At 37.6% G+C, this 15,494-nt stretch overlaps 1 protein-coding gene across 4 annotated transcripts in view; it reads right to left on the bottom strand.

The window, feature by feature from the left end:
- Positions 1-15,494, bottom strand: part of cntn5 (contactin 5) — a 114,608-nt gene that overhangs the window by 21,869 nt on the left and 77,245 nt on the right. For all 4 annotated transcript variants that reach the window (XM_026191357.2, XM_026191358.2, XM_026191359.2 and 1 more), the window contains 5 exons: positions 13,046-13,148; positions 6,625-6,806; positions 3,067-3,203; positions 2,774-2,903; positions 161-305 (listed from right to left, as the gene is read on the bottom strand). In XM_026191357.2, coding sequence (XP_026047142.2) covers positions 161-305; positions 2,774-2,903; positions 3,067-3,203; positions 6,625-6,806; positions 13,046-13,148 — 697 coding nt within the window. The remainder of the gene's footprint in view (positions 1-160; positions 306-2,773; positions 2,904-3,066; positions 3,204-6,624; positions 6,807-13,045; positions 13,149-15,494) is intronic.

Raw genomic sequence — 15,494 nt, 5'->3', positions numbered from 1 at the left:
CTAAGCAGAGCTATTAGCTCTGAGGTTCTTGCAAGTTGCATGTAAAGGGACAAATGCACAAAAACAATTTAAAAACTCCATGCATTCTAATAAACAAGATCAAAATAAGATATCCAGTATGTTAAAAGTTACTTTCATTTGAGAGTGGTCATGTTTGTACCTTTTATTTGGTATTATCCTCCGGTCTCCTCTCTTCCATGTTATCCGTGGTTTGGGTGATGCCTTTGGTTTGCAATCTAATGACACATCTTTTCCAAGTGTGGCTATGACCCGTATGGGATTGGGGAGAAAAACGGGTGCTGATGCTGTGTAAGACAAACGACAAATATTTCTTTAATAAAGATTCACTACTTTAAGTGCTTATTTTAAGGGACATTTGATCGTGGATGTAGCTTTAAAACAATCTATGAATCAAATGACTTCTAACAAAATGCAGTATTACCATCTTCTACCAGAATGTAAGCCCCCACTTACAGCAAAATTCCACAAGCTAGCTGAATAACCTGTTCAGTGGAAATTTGGATTCTTGTTTTATTTTATTTCATCTGAAACTGTTTTCAAATTCACCTGCTTACTTAAGAAATAAAACTAAATAAACAAAACAAAACAAAAAAAACCCCCATATACCTGATGCTTATTGCTGTTTTAATTACTGTGCGATTGCTGAAACTTAAAAAAGTTAAAAGCATAATGCAGTTCTGACTTTTCAGCTGTGGTATTTCAAAGTAATTATTTTAAAAATGCTAGAGGGTTCAGGCTGGCACATCATGACTCAGAACACTGTGTTAATCGAAATTTACTGCAAATAACTACAATTTTCATAACAAGTATTACAAGGAGAGCTTTTATGCATACATGTATTCTTTTATTTACTGTGAAATGAGCCACTTTGGCTATGTATTATAATCACACACACATACATATATATATATATGAAATTTCAATTAATATAAGTGCCTTGCAAAAACAAATGAAGGAATAATTTTGTAAGAAAAAGGCTTCAGGCATTAACGTTGTGGCGCTAGCATATAGCTTAGTTACAAATCAAGGCCATCTACAGGCTACAGGGCTTAGTCAACTGTGATTATTCAAATTCTGAATGATGCTTCATAGGTGACATTATACACAATGACAATTCAATCCCATCTGTAGCTACAGGCTGACCCCCTCTCTCCTTGTGACACTTGTGTCTTTGAGCCTCAGTAGCTGTCTGAGTGGCAGAGGTCCCTCTAGACACGAAAGTAGCAGAAAACAGAGCAGTTGCTGTGCGTATTTGTTTTAATCAAAATAAGAGCAGGCCTACAGCTGCTGGTGGCAGTACCCGTATTACTTCACCCGCCACGCTCCCATAAGAGCTGGATCGAGGACAAGATCACAGACGTGAGGGCAGCCGCTGCCCCCACATAGCCTCTAGTGATCGCTCATCTGCAGGCTGTTATTAGTCATGTAATCTGTCCTGATAGTGTTTGCTTGTGGACATCTCCACAGAGCACAGGTCACCAGGAAGATGTGCCTGGGGGTTATACTTATGAAAACATTCGTCAACAGTCTCTAAATATCACAAGTGTGACTCTGTCTCCAAGGAGGGCAAAAAGCACCTCCTCGTCAGCACAGATAAAACTTTTTAGAAAAACAGCACTTTTGGTTCTTGCAGGCAAGCCTTTGAATTTAAATCAACTGAGCAGTGATTGTTTTACACTGGTTTTATACTAATCTTTTAAATATTGGGCAAAAAAACAAAACAAAACATATCCACTTGCAGTAAGATTTTCAAAAGGCCACAGACTTGCCTTCAAAAAAGGGCAAGCCATACAGACAGTAAATCAAACTGTCCCTCAGGGAAACATGAAAGGGGAATGGGTGTCACAGATGTGTCCCAGTATAGAAAATGACAGGGAGAAAATACTGCATCAAGACAGAACAGTGGACAGCTATTCAGTATGACTGTTATGTTTTTTACCCAGGAGCCTCAAGAAAGAACACAGCTTCTTTGGCCTTTAATATCATTAAAGTGCTTCTGATGGAGGTTTTGTTATGTACAAAAAACCAAACCAGCAACAAGAAAAAGATACATATACTCTGATACTCTGTTAGAAATGATGAGAAAACTTCACCATCAATATATAGACCATGTAGGCCGATATATTAATGGTTATAAGTGATTATTAAGTGATAATAGTAATGACTGACTAATAAATGGCCGATGAAAGTCATGTCCGGATCGAAGATTTGTTTTCCTAAGTAATGGGAGAAGTAATGTAGTCTGGGCTTTGATGACAAACGATAGAGCGAAGATAAGATTCTAATGGAGTCATTAAACTCCATCAAAGAAACCATTGATGTCTTCCTCTTAGTGTTTGCTCCCATTAGTATAAATCTATACCTACAAGTCATTGGTTTTTGTTTTCAGAATAAGGTAGAATTATTCAGGACTCTCCTAAGCTTAATGCTTGCAGACACCTCACTGAATATAACTATAAGAGGCGTTCTTTTATTCATGCCGCCCACCGCCTGGGTTAAATCAGGGACCATTGATTGGCAATCAGCACATCTCACAGTTCAGTGTTCTCCGCTTGCATTTCAGCAACCCGTCCTTACCTATCATGTAGTACCTTATTCAACTGTCAATACTGAATGTCTGCAATTTATTCTTTGCAGACATTCAATAAAACAATATGCAGAAAGGGAAAGTAACATAATTAAAGTAATTCACACCAACCCTTTCTGTTTTTGATACATTCTTTTGCTCAACTTAAATCCATTTAGCTGATACCTAAAATCTGGAGTTCAGCATTAGAGTAGATGGCCGCATATTTGTTTTCTGCAACACACTGGTACATTCCCGAGTCCGCTTGCTGCACTTTGTGAATGGTCAGTTCCCCATTCACTATTTCAAGTCGACCCTGGAACAAAAAAAAAAAAAAGAAAAAGAATAAAGGAATATCCCTCCTGGATGCGGAGATAATTTGCAGGATTGTACTGCATATAGTCGATGTGAAGATTCACAAGGATGATTCAGATGTTCCATAGAGCAAAAGAAAGGGTACTGTGAAGTAAAATGGGTACCTGCGATGTCAAGGGCAAACCATTACGAAGCCAGCGATAGGTGGGCCGGGGCCTCCCAATGGCCTTGCACTCCCATTGGAGCTTCTCTCCACTATCCATCTGAGTATCATTAATCATTCTGACCCACTGCGGGAGGGCTTGAAGATAGAAAAAAAGATTACGAATAAGTAATGTATCCTTGAAGTGCACACCAGGTACAAGAACGTGCATGCATGAATACATCGTCAACGTACAACGTAAAAGGCTGAATTTTGTATTAGAGTTGAATAAAATCAGTCACTGATTAAAAATAAACTATTACGATTACTAATTTATAAATTAAGTTTCAAATCAGATGTGCCATGTATTTGATGTTTGTGTACATGTTGCTTTTATTAATCTCAGTAATATTTTATGTTTTAATTAGTTAATTTGAGCATTTTAATCTTTAAAACCATCAAGTCTTTTGTTTTTGCATTCTCTTTCATGTACACTAATGTTTTTTATTTGTTGTTTATCACTTAACACAAAAGTCCTCAAATCTGGGCACTCCTTAATGTTTTTTGGTAACATGAAACAGAATAGCATGAAAAAGCAAAAGAGAAGTTTTGATTCATGTACTGCACAACAGATCTATAGCTTATTTTGGGGACAAGAAGTAAGTGTATTAAACCTTTATATTAATTAGTACTACAGACCATGCAAATTGTTTTTGCATGTATTTTGCAAGAAAAAAAATTTCAAGCCCAGCTTTTTATTGGGGCTCCGATGTGTAGAAAGGCACTCTCGTGGGGATCACTTTCATGTTTTTGTGTTATTGTCAAGCTAACATGCTCAAAACTGTAGGGAGGTGATAGTAACTGAAGGAAATCAAGAACTAAAACTTATGTCAAGAGACAGGAGCACTTTTGCACTGAATCAAATCAAATCCCAAGTGAGTAAGCACTGAAGCAATTTTGCTTGTTTGTTCGCTACACTTATTTGTATCATGTATGTCAAAATCTTCTATCTTTCCTTCCACTTCACTGCTGGTCCAAGGCCAAGGCAAACTATGCAATAAGCAACTGCCCTTCCTGGGGACTCACCATCAGACTTTTCTCTTTTTCTCCACAGCCTACTTTCTTATGTTCCCAAGGCTCCATCCACATTTCCTGTTCAACTCCACATACTGCAGAAAATCTCTCTCACAACTCAAGATCTTAACACTGTATAGGCTGTAGGTTTTTCTTTTTATCTTCTAGTCTCTTTCAATCTTGCACCTCTGATCTGTGGTTGTGACTTTTTTAAATTCTTGTACATTTACAAGATTATAAAATATACAAGAACCTTTTACTGGGGGAGGAACATTCTGTCAGTCTTGTGCGGGAAAGAAAATGCTAATCAGCGAGTCACAAATCCAGAGTATTTCTAGTTTATTTTAATCCCTTTTAGCTTGAATGTCTTTCACTCTCAAACAAGACCTTATAGGCAAACATCAATATATATATATATTAGGGGTGCAACGCTGGGGTCTATCACACCAGGCAAGACCCCAGGTGCAGGCTGTGTAAAGATGCCCCAGAGACAATCCAGCACATAACAGCAGGGTGCAAGATGCTAGCAGGCAAGGCATACATGGAACGCCATAACCAAGTGGCCGGCATAGTGTACAGGAACATCTGTGCCGAGTATAACCTGGAAGTCCCGAGGTCAAAATGGGAGATGCCCCCAAGGGTGGTGGAGAATGACCGAGCTAAGATTCTGTGGGACTTCCAGATACAGACGGACAAAATGGTGGTGGCTAACCAACCGGACATAGTGGTGGTAGACAAACAGAAGAAGACGGCCGTAGTGATCGATGTAGCGGTTCCGAATGACAGCAATATCAGGAAGAAGGAACACGAGAAGCTGGAGAAATACCAAGGGCTCAGAGAAGAGCTCGAGAGGATGTGGAGGGTGAAGGTAACGGTGGTCCCCGTGGTAATCGGAGCACTAGGTGCGGTGACTCCCAAGCTAGGCGAGTGGCTCCAGCAGATCCCGGGAATAACATCGGAGATCTCTGTCCAGAAGAGCGCAGTCCTGGGAACAGCTAAGATACTGCGCAGGACCCTCAAGCTCCCAGGCCTCTGGTAGAGGACCCGAGCTTGAAGGATAAACCGCCCGCAGGGGCGTGCTGGGTGTTTTATATATATATATATATATACATATATATATATATGTGTGTGTGTGTGTGTGTGTGTGTGTGTGTGTGTGTGTGTGTGTGTGTGTGTAAGTCTAACCAAAAAGTTGTAATGCTTCTTGTGACAACTTTTTGATGATGTTTTTGGCTTTAGAACTCACTTTAAATATATTTTACTTAGCTTAGCCAAAGCTTATACATATATTTCTGGCATGTTTTTGTTTAAGAAATTAAATCCTCCAAATAATGTCCATATTAGCGTATACTATGACACACCTTCCCAACTTAAATGGTGCACATTTCACTGTGGTTTATTTCTTGTGCAGTGTGCAGACAGTGTGACACCCGCATTATTGAGCTGTTTCTCTCACAATAACATGCCAAGCACGTTCTATTCTTTCCATATGGCACCTTCAGTAGAATACTTTTTTTGTGTGGTTTGATTGAATGATTATGGTCAGAAAGGTCTCCCTCACAATAAAAGTGCAAACTACCAGCTAACCTGTGTAAATTACATTTAGTGTGAGGCTGCTACAAATTAGGCTCACTATTCTCCTTGTGATGTCAAGAGAATGGAGGTTGCCAAGAAGAACAGGGCCTTGAAAACGTGTCCTACCAAGGTTGAAGCAGTCCATTATCTTGGGCCTAGCACATGGCACAAATACTGAGGAACTGGGAGTCATGCAGCCTCAAAGATAAGTTTATGATCACAGAAGGCGACAAACCAGGCAGAAATTCATTATTAGAAAACTAAAAACTGTTCTTAGGTGAAATTCACCCCAAAATGAATAATCATACACAAATACAAAACAGATAATGAAAATTCTTGATTAAATTTTGCAGTTCTTCAGTATTTTTTAGATGAGATGTATCATCAATAAATAAATAATAATTGTTAATAATATAAACAATACAGAAAAAAAATCAAATTATGCACCTGGGAGCAAACACAGAAGTCTATTAAGCATCAAATGAACAGGGATGTAGTTTAGAAGAAGACACACTTATTAAGTTCTCTCTCAGCTCAAACAAAACAACACATTCCTTGCTGTGATGAATCCTTGCTCTTGGATTATCTTGGGTAGATCAATACATAATTATAGCACGGGCTGTTCAGCAAATTCCTAAGGAACAGTCTTCAATTTGAAAACACTAAGTGGCAAAGATTACTTTATGAAAAATGAGTAAGAAATTCAGAAGGACCAAAATAGCAGAGCTGCTGGTTAGACTGTCATTCCTGGAATGAATGAACACTTGTTCTAATACAAGCACATTCTTAGATAATGCATAATAATGGAGTGTGTGTGTGTGTGTGTGTGTGTGGTAGTGGTGGGGTGTTTGCCAACACCACATAATCAAAATGTGCCATTTTTTTCCCTAAACCAGTGAAGACAAAAACATGTAAAAATACTTAGACTCACTGTAGACCTGCAGATGTCCCTTGAAAGCAGTGCTTCCTCTTGGATTCTCAGCTTTGCATTCATAAGTTCCCGAGTCCTCTAGTTGAATATTGGGAATCTCTAGCACAGCCTGAGATTTACGGAGTCTTGCTTTCTTGGGGATGTTGCCATTTATCTTCCTCCACGTGATGGTTGGCACTGGGCTGCGAGAAGAAGAAAGTAGCATGGCACACCACAGCATGTAATACAGTAGCATAAATAATACTGAACTACAGTATAAAGTGTACAAGCAGAATTACATACAGTACGATCATGATTCAATTCAGAAATAATCATTTAAAGAAATTCAAACTCAGGGCTTCCTTAAGAAAAGGGACTAGAATAACATGTACCATATACTCACAGATAAATGATCTTGTAATGACACTTTCAAATGCTCCAAGAAATTTAGGACTTGTCTTTAATAAATTTTAAATATATGCAGCCTGTGAAAGCTTTAAAAGATATTTAAACCTTTTGCATCTTCAACTCTCCATCACTGATATCCCTCTTTAATGATCATTGACTTTTGAATGATGAAAACAAGTGGTTTAAAAGTTTGAAGTAAGAATCTTTATGGTGCTTTTGCATTGAACTTTTTTTGACTCATAAAAATGTATACAAATACAAACTTTATGTAAAGAGCTTTAGCAGGGGGACCTTGCAGACACTGCAAGACTAAAATCCATCACAACGCAGTTTGTGTTACCTCTGCTGTTCTTGGTGGGTATCGTCCCAACTGTCTTCTGAAACTCCTGCCATATTTTTTGGGCTGATTCACCACGTGATCATCAACACTCCATGAGGCAAGATTTTGTATGAAGCTCTGGATCAAGGGTGATTTATGACCATGTTATATTTCTTCCACTTCTAAATAATTGCAGCAACATTAATCACCTTCTTGCAGGCCATTCCAGCTAGGGCTGTGCGATATGACCAAAATCTCATATCCCGATATAAGAATTCTATCGTCCCGATAACGATATAAATCACAAAAATGTAAAATTTTCTGTAAATTCTGTGAATCTCGGGCAGCTCGTCTTGCGGGAAGTGTTTTCAGCTGCGCGTCATGTACCTGGAGTCGAGTGTTTTAACCGATGCATGAAACGATACATTTTTAGACATAAGTTGTAAAGGCCGCCGTTTCCTTTGTGAGTATTTATTACACGGCGTGCTGCGGGGAAAAGCCTGTCCTAACGTCTGCATGTAAGGTTTATTTTTTAGCACCTGGCGGCTCTTTTTTAATTCTCATCCGTAAATAATCTGCTCTTTCACGTGATTCCGTTTATTTTGAAAAGTCTCAACAGGATCTTGAGCTTTATTGCGAAAGGTTTATGTGGAACATAAACAAGCGGACACGCGATGTATGGCGTTATTTTGGTGCCACTATTCTGAGCACACGTAAAAAAAATTTGCAGGTGCAAGTGTTGCATTTTGAGGAGAAATTTATTTTGAGCAAAGAAAAGCTAAATTTGAGTGAACAAACTTCATTGCTGCGTGCAAAAAATGTATTTCAGTGTTTGAAATAGCTTTTCTTCACTCAAAATAAATTTCTCCTCAAAATGCAACACTTGCACCTGCAAATTTCTTTTGCGTGTGCTCAGAATAGTGGCATAAAAATAACGCCATAGTAATGCTGTTACCGTTGTTGTTGCTAACCACAACGCATAAAAACAGGCGCTTGTCCGTCTGTAGTGTGGTTATATTAAATATAAGAGAAAGAGAGAACTTTAAGAAATTAATATAGCCACTACAGTGACCATCAAAACGATGAAAAAATATTGCCGTAAACAGTTTATTTTGCGACACCACGAAACGATAGATGTTTTTATATCGTCATCCGATATATATCGTTATATCGAACAGCCCTAATTCCAGCCTTCTGCAGGTCTACAGTTTCTGTCCTTTGACAGCTCCTTTGGCGGTGAAGAGGTTGGTGAGGTGAGGTTGAGAGGTTGGAAAGGCAAAAATTGATTCTGTGGACAGATGTGCTTCATACACACTGAGATTAGGAGTATTTATAATTGACTGAATGATTCCAATCTGTGGAAGCCAGAATTCTGGCTGGTTTGTGGCAGATCAAATACTTTTTCATGTTACATGTTTTTTCCTGTATTTTTGGTTCATATCATGTCTCTCTGTAACTACCATAAAAATTAGAGACTGCTCATTTTATTTATTTTATTGATGAACAAACTCACTCATTTAATTGAGCGTGTTTCTAAATACAGCAGGGGATTGAATAATTAGTTCCATCACTATGCCGTATAATTTCTATCAAGATCTTGAGGTAAAAGACAACTTTGGCTGTCATCTTTCATTTGCACATAAGTCATGAAAACCCATGATAGTAATTTAATGTTCTGCTCTGCATATCAAACAATGACCCTTTGACCACCCACGATAGATGTGTCTCACTTGTTACAGTAAATATATATATATAATAGATATAACAGATACCAGACATTCGAGGAAAAGGGACATTATTCAAATGAGGTTATTACAAGATCAGGGTTTTTTCTTTTTAAATAATTGATATTCCAGCAACCATTATCAACGCCTGTTTATTCATGTATTCCCCTAAAGATCCCTTTGATAGATTACTTGCACATGCAGAGAGTGAATGTCATCCTATGTATAAGCACAGTATCAGTAGTGACTATATGACTAGATTTGACAGTTTTGTGAAAGATAGAAAAGTGACACCATACAAAGCTCCACTGAACCCATCAATCATTTAGTCAAGACAGAAATGTTACTCCCTTGAGCTGCAATGGACTCAAATTAGGATTCATATCACGTTTTATTAAACAAATGTTTCTTTTTCATTTTGGACAGAACCTCCGTGTGATGTTCGTGACTTGTGAATAGGAATAGTTTATAGTTTCCAGAAAGAACATGTTAGAATTACCAAAACCCCAGATTTCTGAACATGAGTATACTCTTATCTTTACTAGAAAGAGTCACAAAGACTTAATCAGTATTCATGAATATGCCATTGAGTTGCTGTGATGCACTTCATTGTATGTTATTGATGGACAATTTTCTGGAGACCTTTGCTCCAACTAAACTGTTGACAAGTCAGATAACAAAGGAAATCTGTAGGGACTATGAGAGGTTGGACGATGGGGGTAAAACTTCCTGAGTCCATGGAAGGATTTTGCTTTGGAGACTGAATAATAAGCACTGGGCCTGCACATGTTTGCTGGACTGGAAGGGAACAGGTTCATTCATTGTATGAAGTCTTCCTGTCAGCATCTTCCTGAAGCTGCAGACAGGTAGACAGTAGACTCTGAAACCCTGGTGATTGTGGTCTGTTTCATCAAACTCTAAAAGTAAGCATTTCATACCCTAACATTTTGAATGAGTCACACACTGGAGTTTATGTGAGGTGTTATGGTTTTCAATTGAAAAATGTACCTAAAGGCAAGCTCTGCAGATTACATATTAATTAGCAATCCACACAATTGATGCGCCCTCATCTGGACTTGTTCCATAATAAAGGTGCAAAATTAAATCTAATACCAAAATATAATAAAGAACTTGATTCCTAGATAATGCCTCACTATTTAGCTAATTTGCTAACTCTCAATTTCTTCTTTAAAAAAAAAAATTTCCAAACCATTTTAAAAGAAGTATCCAAACGAAAGACAAAGGTGTTTTTATTAACGTTTGTATCAGAGCACAAACATTAACAACAGCACAGAGAGTATAAAATGTGCTGTGTTAAGAGGTACAGTTTCATGCTGACTAAGTGGTCAGCTTTAACTGCAGGGCTTCAAGAGCTTGATTCCCTCTGGGATCACTGAAACTAAAAAGTATATCTACTACTCTAAAGCAATTTGGATGAAACCTTCTAACACATGCTACATATTATATTTTAAGTGGAAATGAGTGGGTTGAATGTGTAACCCATCGAATGTACAAGGCTTTTTGAACTACAATGAACTTCATAGTCTAGTAACCCTTGAAATAAAAGCAGCTAACAGAATTGCACTTTCCAGAGTTACTTATAGATGATCCTGTGAAGGCAGGATTTCAACTTGAGGGTGCGTGGTTCTGGCATTTATAATTATCAATCCATCTAATGTACAATTATCCAAAGTTAGGTCACAGTAATAACAGGCTGAGCATTGTTTTTACATGTTCTTCTCTCTAGCAACATTTTCTAGTACCTCCCGGGGGATCCTTGGGTGTTCTAGAGCTAGATGAGATGTATAATCTGTCAGTGGGTTCTGGGTTTATCCTGGGATCTCTTCCCAGCTGGGTGTGCCTGGAACACCTCCAGAGAAAAGCACCCAGGAGGCAACCTAACTACCTAACCTACTGAACTACCTAACTCTCCTTTTGACACGGAGGCTTTAATCCAAGCTCCTTCTGGATGTCTGAGCTTTTCACCATATCTCTAAAGTTCAGCACAGCCATCCTACGGAGGAATCTTATCTGGCTGTTTGTTTTTCTGAACTTATTTTTACGGCCATTACACAGATTTTGTGATCAAAGGTAAGGGTTGAAACAAAGATGGACTGGTAAACTGAAAGCCTTGCCTTTCGTCTCAACTCTCTCCTCAGCACAACAGTCCTATTGCTATTGCTGCACTAATCTGCCAGCCCACCTTCCCATCACTCATGACTATGATCCAAAGGCCTCCCTCAGTCCACAGCGTTCTCTAAGAGAACCTCAAAAAGGTCTCAGACTTTTCAGGGAGGCAACATTAAAATCAGCACATCATTGATAAAAACTTCCAAAAGGCCAAATATTTATGAGTGGAGCTTGAAACCAAAAATGTCTTTTTAATTAGTTAGATTTTTACTTTATCTAAATTTCTGCTTTTAAAAATACCTTTGAAATTATTTTTCAAAGGTTCTTTCAAAGTCACTGGACTCTGGAATTACTGTATAACTGTAATATGTATTTTGCTTATTATTTCTAGTCAAAGCTGTAATTTACCTTTTTTATGGATGAAGGAACTCAGGAACCACAGTGATTACTAATTCTACATGGTGCAGTTAAACAAAAATCTTGATTAATTCCTACAGACATCACTAAAATAGCTCATGATGTGAACATAGTTCAAAATTCCTTCAAGTTAAGAGCAGTATTCATATTGTTTTTGTTTTCATTGTCTCATTGTTCTCTTCGCCCTTCAGACAATCACATCAAGGAGCTTTGGCATTCACACAAAGAGCTTTTCTGCCCTGTACTAGATAGCAGTGCCATCATACATATTGATCAACAGGAGTACAAAACCCATTTTAACTTCATTTTCAGTGCTATATAAAGACTGGCATTTCTTAATGGGGTGCATTGATAAATCATTCATCTCTGCGTAAAAGGGTAAGTCACTGGGATCACTGTCTGACTGAAAGCTATCATGCACAAATTACTTCATTGAGGGAGGCACAGGGCAAGAATTCAAGCTGTTTGGCTGTTCAGTGGGTTTCCCATCAAGCAGACTGTTCAGAAACTCCTGCTTTGCTTGATAGAAAAAGCCAAGGGGAGTGAGATTATAATACAGTGTCTATATATTTAGGGAATGACCACCATAATGTGGATAATTAAATTAAATCAAAGTAAACAATTATGAGGCCCTTAGTCATCCGCAGATTAGAGACTGTTTGCACTTAAGATAGGAATGAATAATTTATACTGCATAAATACTAAATAAAGAGCAAAGATGATAAATTATTACCAGAATTATTTTGTGTCATAAAAAAAACACCACTGCAATGGTTTTGCAATCTTGCTGATTAGACTGATTTTACCAATAAAGTTCCGCTTTTCGTCATCTAGCCTACCTGTGTTTAGAGATAAAGTCTTTCCCAATTTCAGAACTTTGACAAAGAAAATAAATATTCCAAAAGGCAATATTGAAGCCAGTAGCACTAACTTTAGTAACTGTGGAGAGTGGTTTGGATTTAGTCTCTGTGGAATAAAGAGTGTTCCCTCCTGGCAGACAACTATTACCAATTTCCCTTTTTTTTCCTTCCAAACACATAACCTTGGCTTTCTACATTCATAACGGACCCTGAAAGCACCCAGGAAACACAGCTACATTAGGGCTCTCAATTATAAGAACACATGGGTCCCTAGGGCTGAATTCCCCATTCAGTCCCCCCCCCACCATGCACTAACATGCCATCTAACAGCCAAGCTACGATGCAGCACTTCTCTACACTCACTTAACATACTGCCTGAAGACAAGATATGCCTGCTTCCCATTCAGGTAATGGAATAATGTAATTTAAGGAAGAAAGAAAAAAAAAACACAGGCAGGATTATCTAAAGGATCTCTCAGCAACAGAGCAGCGATAGGCTGTACTTTACTGTTCCTGGTGATTAATATGATAGTGCTGTAATAAACAACTACCAATATTTGCGCAATATGTCCTTGTTTACTTACTTTCCTAGAGCGAAGCACTCCAGTCTGACAGTGACTCCTTTGGCAACCAGAACAGATGTAGGGAAATGCACTTCAATTTTGGGCTCATATTCACCCATGACACCTGAAAAGGGTTAACAAAGAGAAATTGTACTCATTAGAAGCAGGTATTGCAATAGCTGGTTGGTCTCCAGTTTGCTATTATTCCTTTGCATCTTGCAGTGTGGACACAAAAACAGACAGCAGTGATTTAACAATTTGATGTTATGGCGATTTGTTCAACTTTGTTGCCCATATACAGACAAACAAAGAAATAAAAATAATTTAGGCACCCATTTCCTCTTTCACCTGCAATTTTTTCAAAATAAGAGTAACAACTGAAGGATAAAATTATATGCTATAAATGTATTCTTCCTAGAGATTTGTGTTGGTTAAACCTCTTAAAATGAACAGTATGTTAAATCAAAGCAGTGTTTAGGTGTGGAATGCACATTGTGCACACCATCTGGAAAATCATTTTAACCATGAACCTTAAGTTTATACAGTGTTATTTTAATAAGACTATTTAATTGACAGAGCTGTAAAGCACACAACTTAATAATTATATTTTGAATCCCTACAAAAACAGTGGGTTAAAGCATGAGCAAGATTAGCTAGGGTTAGCACTTTGGTAGATTGCAATTTAATTTGTCTTAATATGTCGCAGATACTTGGAAGATGTGGGAATGTAAGGAAAAGTCTGTAGGTGACATATTAGCTTTATACGAAAACACAAACAGCACATTAAGATGACGTACAAACAAAAAACAAACATTCTCCAGCAGAAGAGACAAAATGACTCCTACTATTGTCCTCAAGAATTAGTAATCCGCTCAACAATTCACAAACACATTGTGAAGGACACAAGTGATAACATGTTATCAGTCTTGCTAAGTGCCACTATGACTAACACCTCTGTTCTAAGCCATCGCCAGAGGACGTTTCCTTTGTTTATTCATCTGTATGTTAAGCCGGCTATTTATTTTCATTTACTAGGATGATGTGTCAGAGATGGTAATAAACAAAAAAGAAAAAAAGTGTAACAAAGAAAAACATCATCATTTAAAGGGATTTACTGTTATCTGTCTTATTAAATGGGTGTTTGCAATATGAATATTATCTGAATGTTTTACTTTTCTCAAAGGAAAATATGTGTTATATTTAAATCCTTTATTTATCCAGGTAAAAGTCTCACTGAGATTAAAATCTCTTTTTCAAGAGCCAAGGCCAGGATAGAAGCAGCATTTGTAACAAATACAAATATAAATGAGCAAATATAACTGACACACAACAAGCAACGAGCAAGCAAATACAGCATCCAGTTCACATGCAATAATATGAGAACAAACGCATCCTCAGGAGCATTCACACTGACCAAGAGAACCATTTTTTGATCCTTAAAAAATGATATAAAACCCCTCAAAGAAAATCTATTCTGCCAATTTCAGGTTCTTCTGTAAATGATTCCAGGAAAAAAAGGGGGGTGACATACTTTAAAGCTCTTTCTCCAAACTGTGTTCTGACTCTGGCAACGATTTGCAAAATATTGTGCCAGTGAAGGCAATACTGACTACTTTTTACACAGAGATTAACAGTGTATACATATATAAACAACCAACAGGAAAGTCTGCAGGCATACAAAGAGAGCCGCTTAGCAGCAGCGTGAAGAGAACGGTGACATACGGTAATGTTAAATACACAATCATTGCATTTGAACATCACACATCCACAGCTGAACTTGAATACACATCAAAACATATCAGAGCATGTGTAGCACGACTCCACATGCATTATAAAGTACATGAGCACCAGGACAAATGACCCGCTTGACATTTGAGAAACCATAATTACACCTTCTACTACATGCACCTGACACTTTTTATGTGATAAAATGAATGAAGAAAGGGAGTGGGGTTATTGAATTGTGGCCCACTATGCATGGAAAAGGAGTTTTATGATATTTGTTCCAAAGAACTTTTCAATTTCAATCTCATTCTCAACATTTATGGCTCCAAAGCAGCCCTTCACATATAATGAATTTGCAATATTTCACTGGCTCTTGCCATAGTATATTCAATATCATATTCAGTCTCAGTGGCTGGACTTGATAGAATTGGAAGAACTAATGTGTAGACTCGGTGTGCTAAAACATTACCAACCCTACAGCGTAGCATTATATTTTATGTTCCAATTTCATTTATTAATCACATGAAAATTTGATTATTTTCTCGTTGTATTTCATTCTTCTGCCAACCAATTTCAAACTATAATGCCTGTTAACTTTTACTGAAAATCCAAGTTAATACAAATTTAAAAGAATGTATTATTAGGCCTCTGACCCAGCAACAGATAGGTTTTATGATGCCGATCAAAATCAAAACTTCTGAAACTTTAATTGAAAATAAAATAAAAGGAAATAATAAATTGACAA

This window comes from Astatotilapia calliptera, chromosome 14, assembly GCF_964374335.1.
Source record: "Astatotilapia calliptera chromosome 14, fAstCal68.1, whole genome shotgun sequence".
Lineage (NCBI taxonomy): Eukaryota > Metazoa > Chordata > Actinopteri > Cichliformes > Cichlidae > Astatotilapia > Astatotilapia calliptera.
The sequence above is the reverse complement of the archived record's forward strand: the minus strand, read 5'-3'. Positions and strand labels throughout refer to the sequence as shown.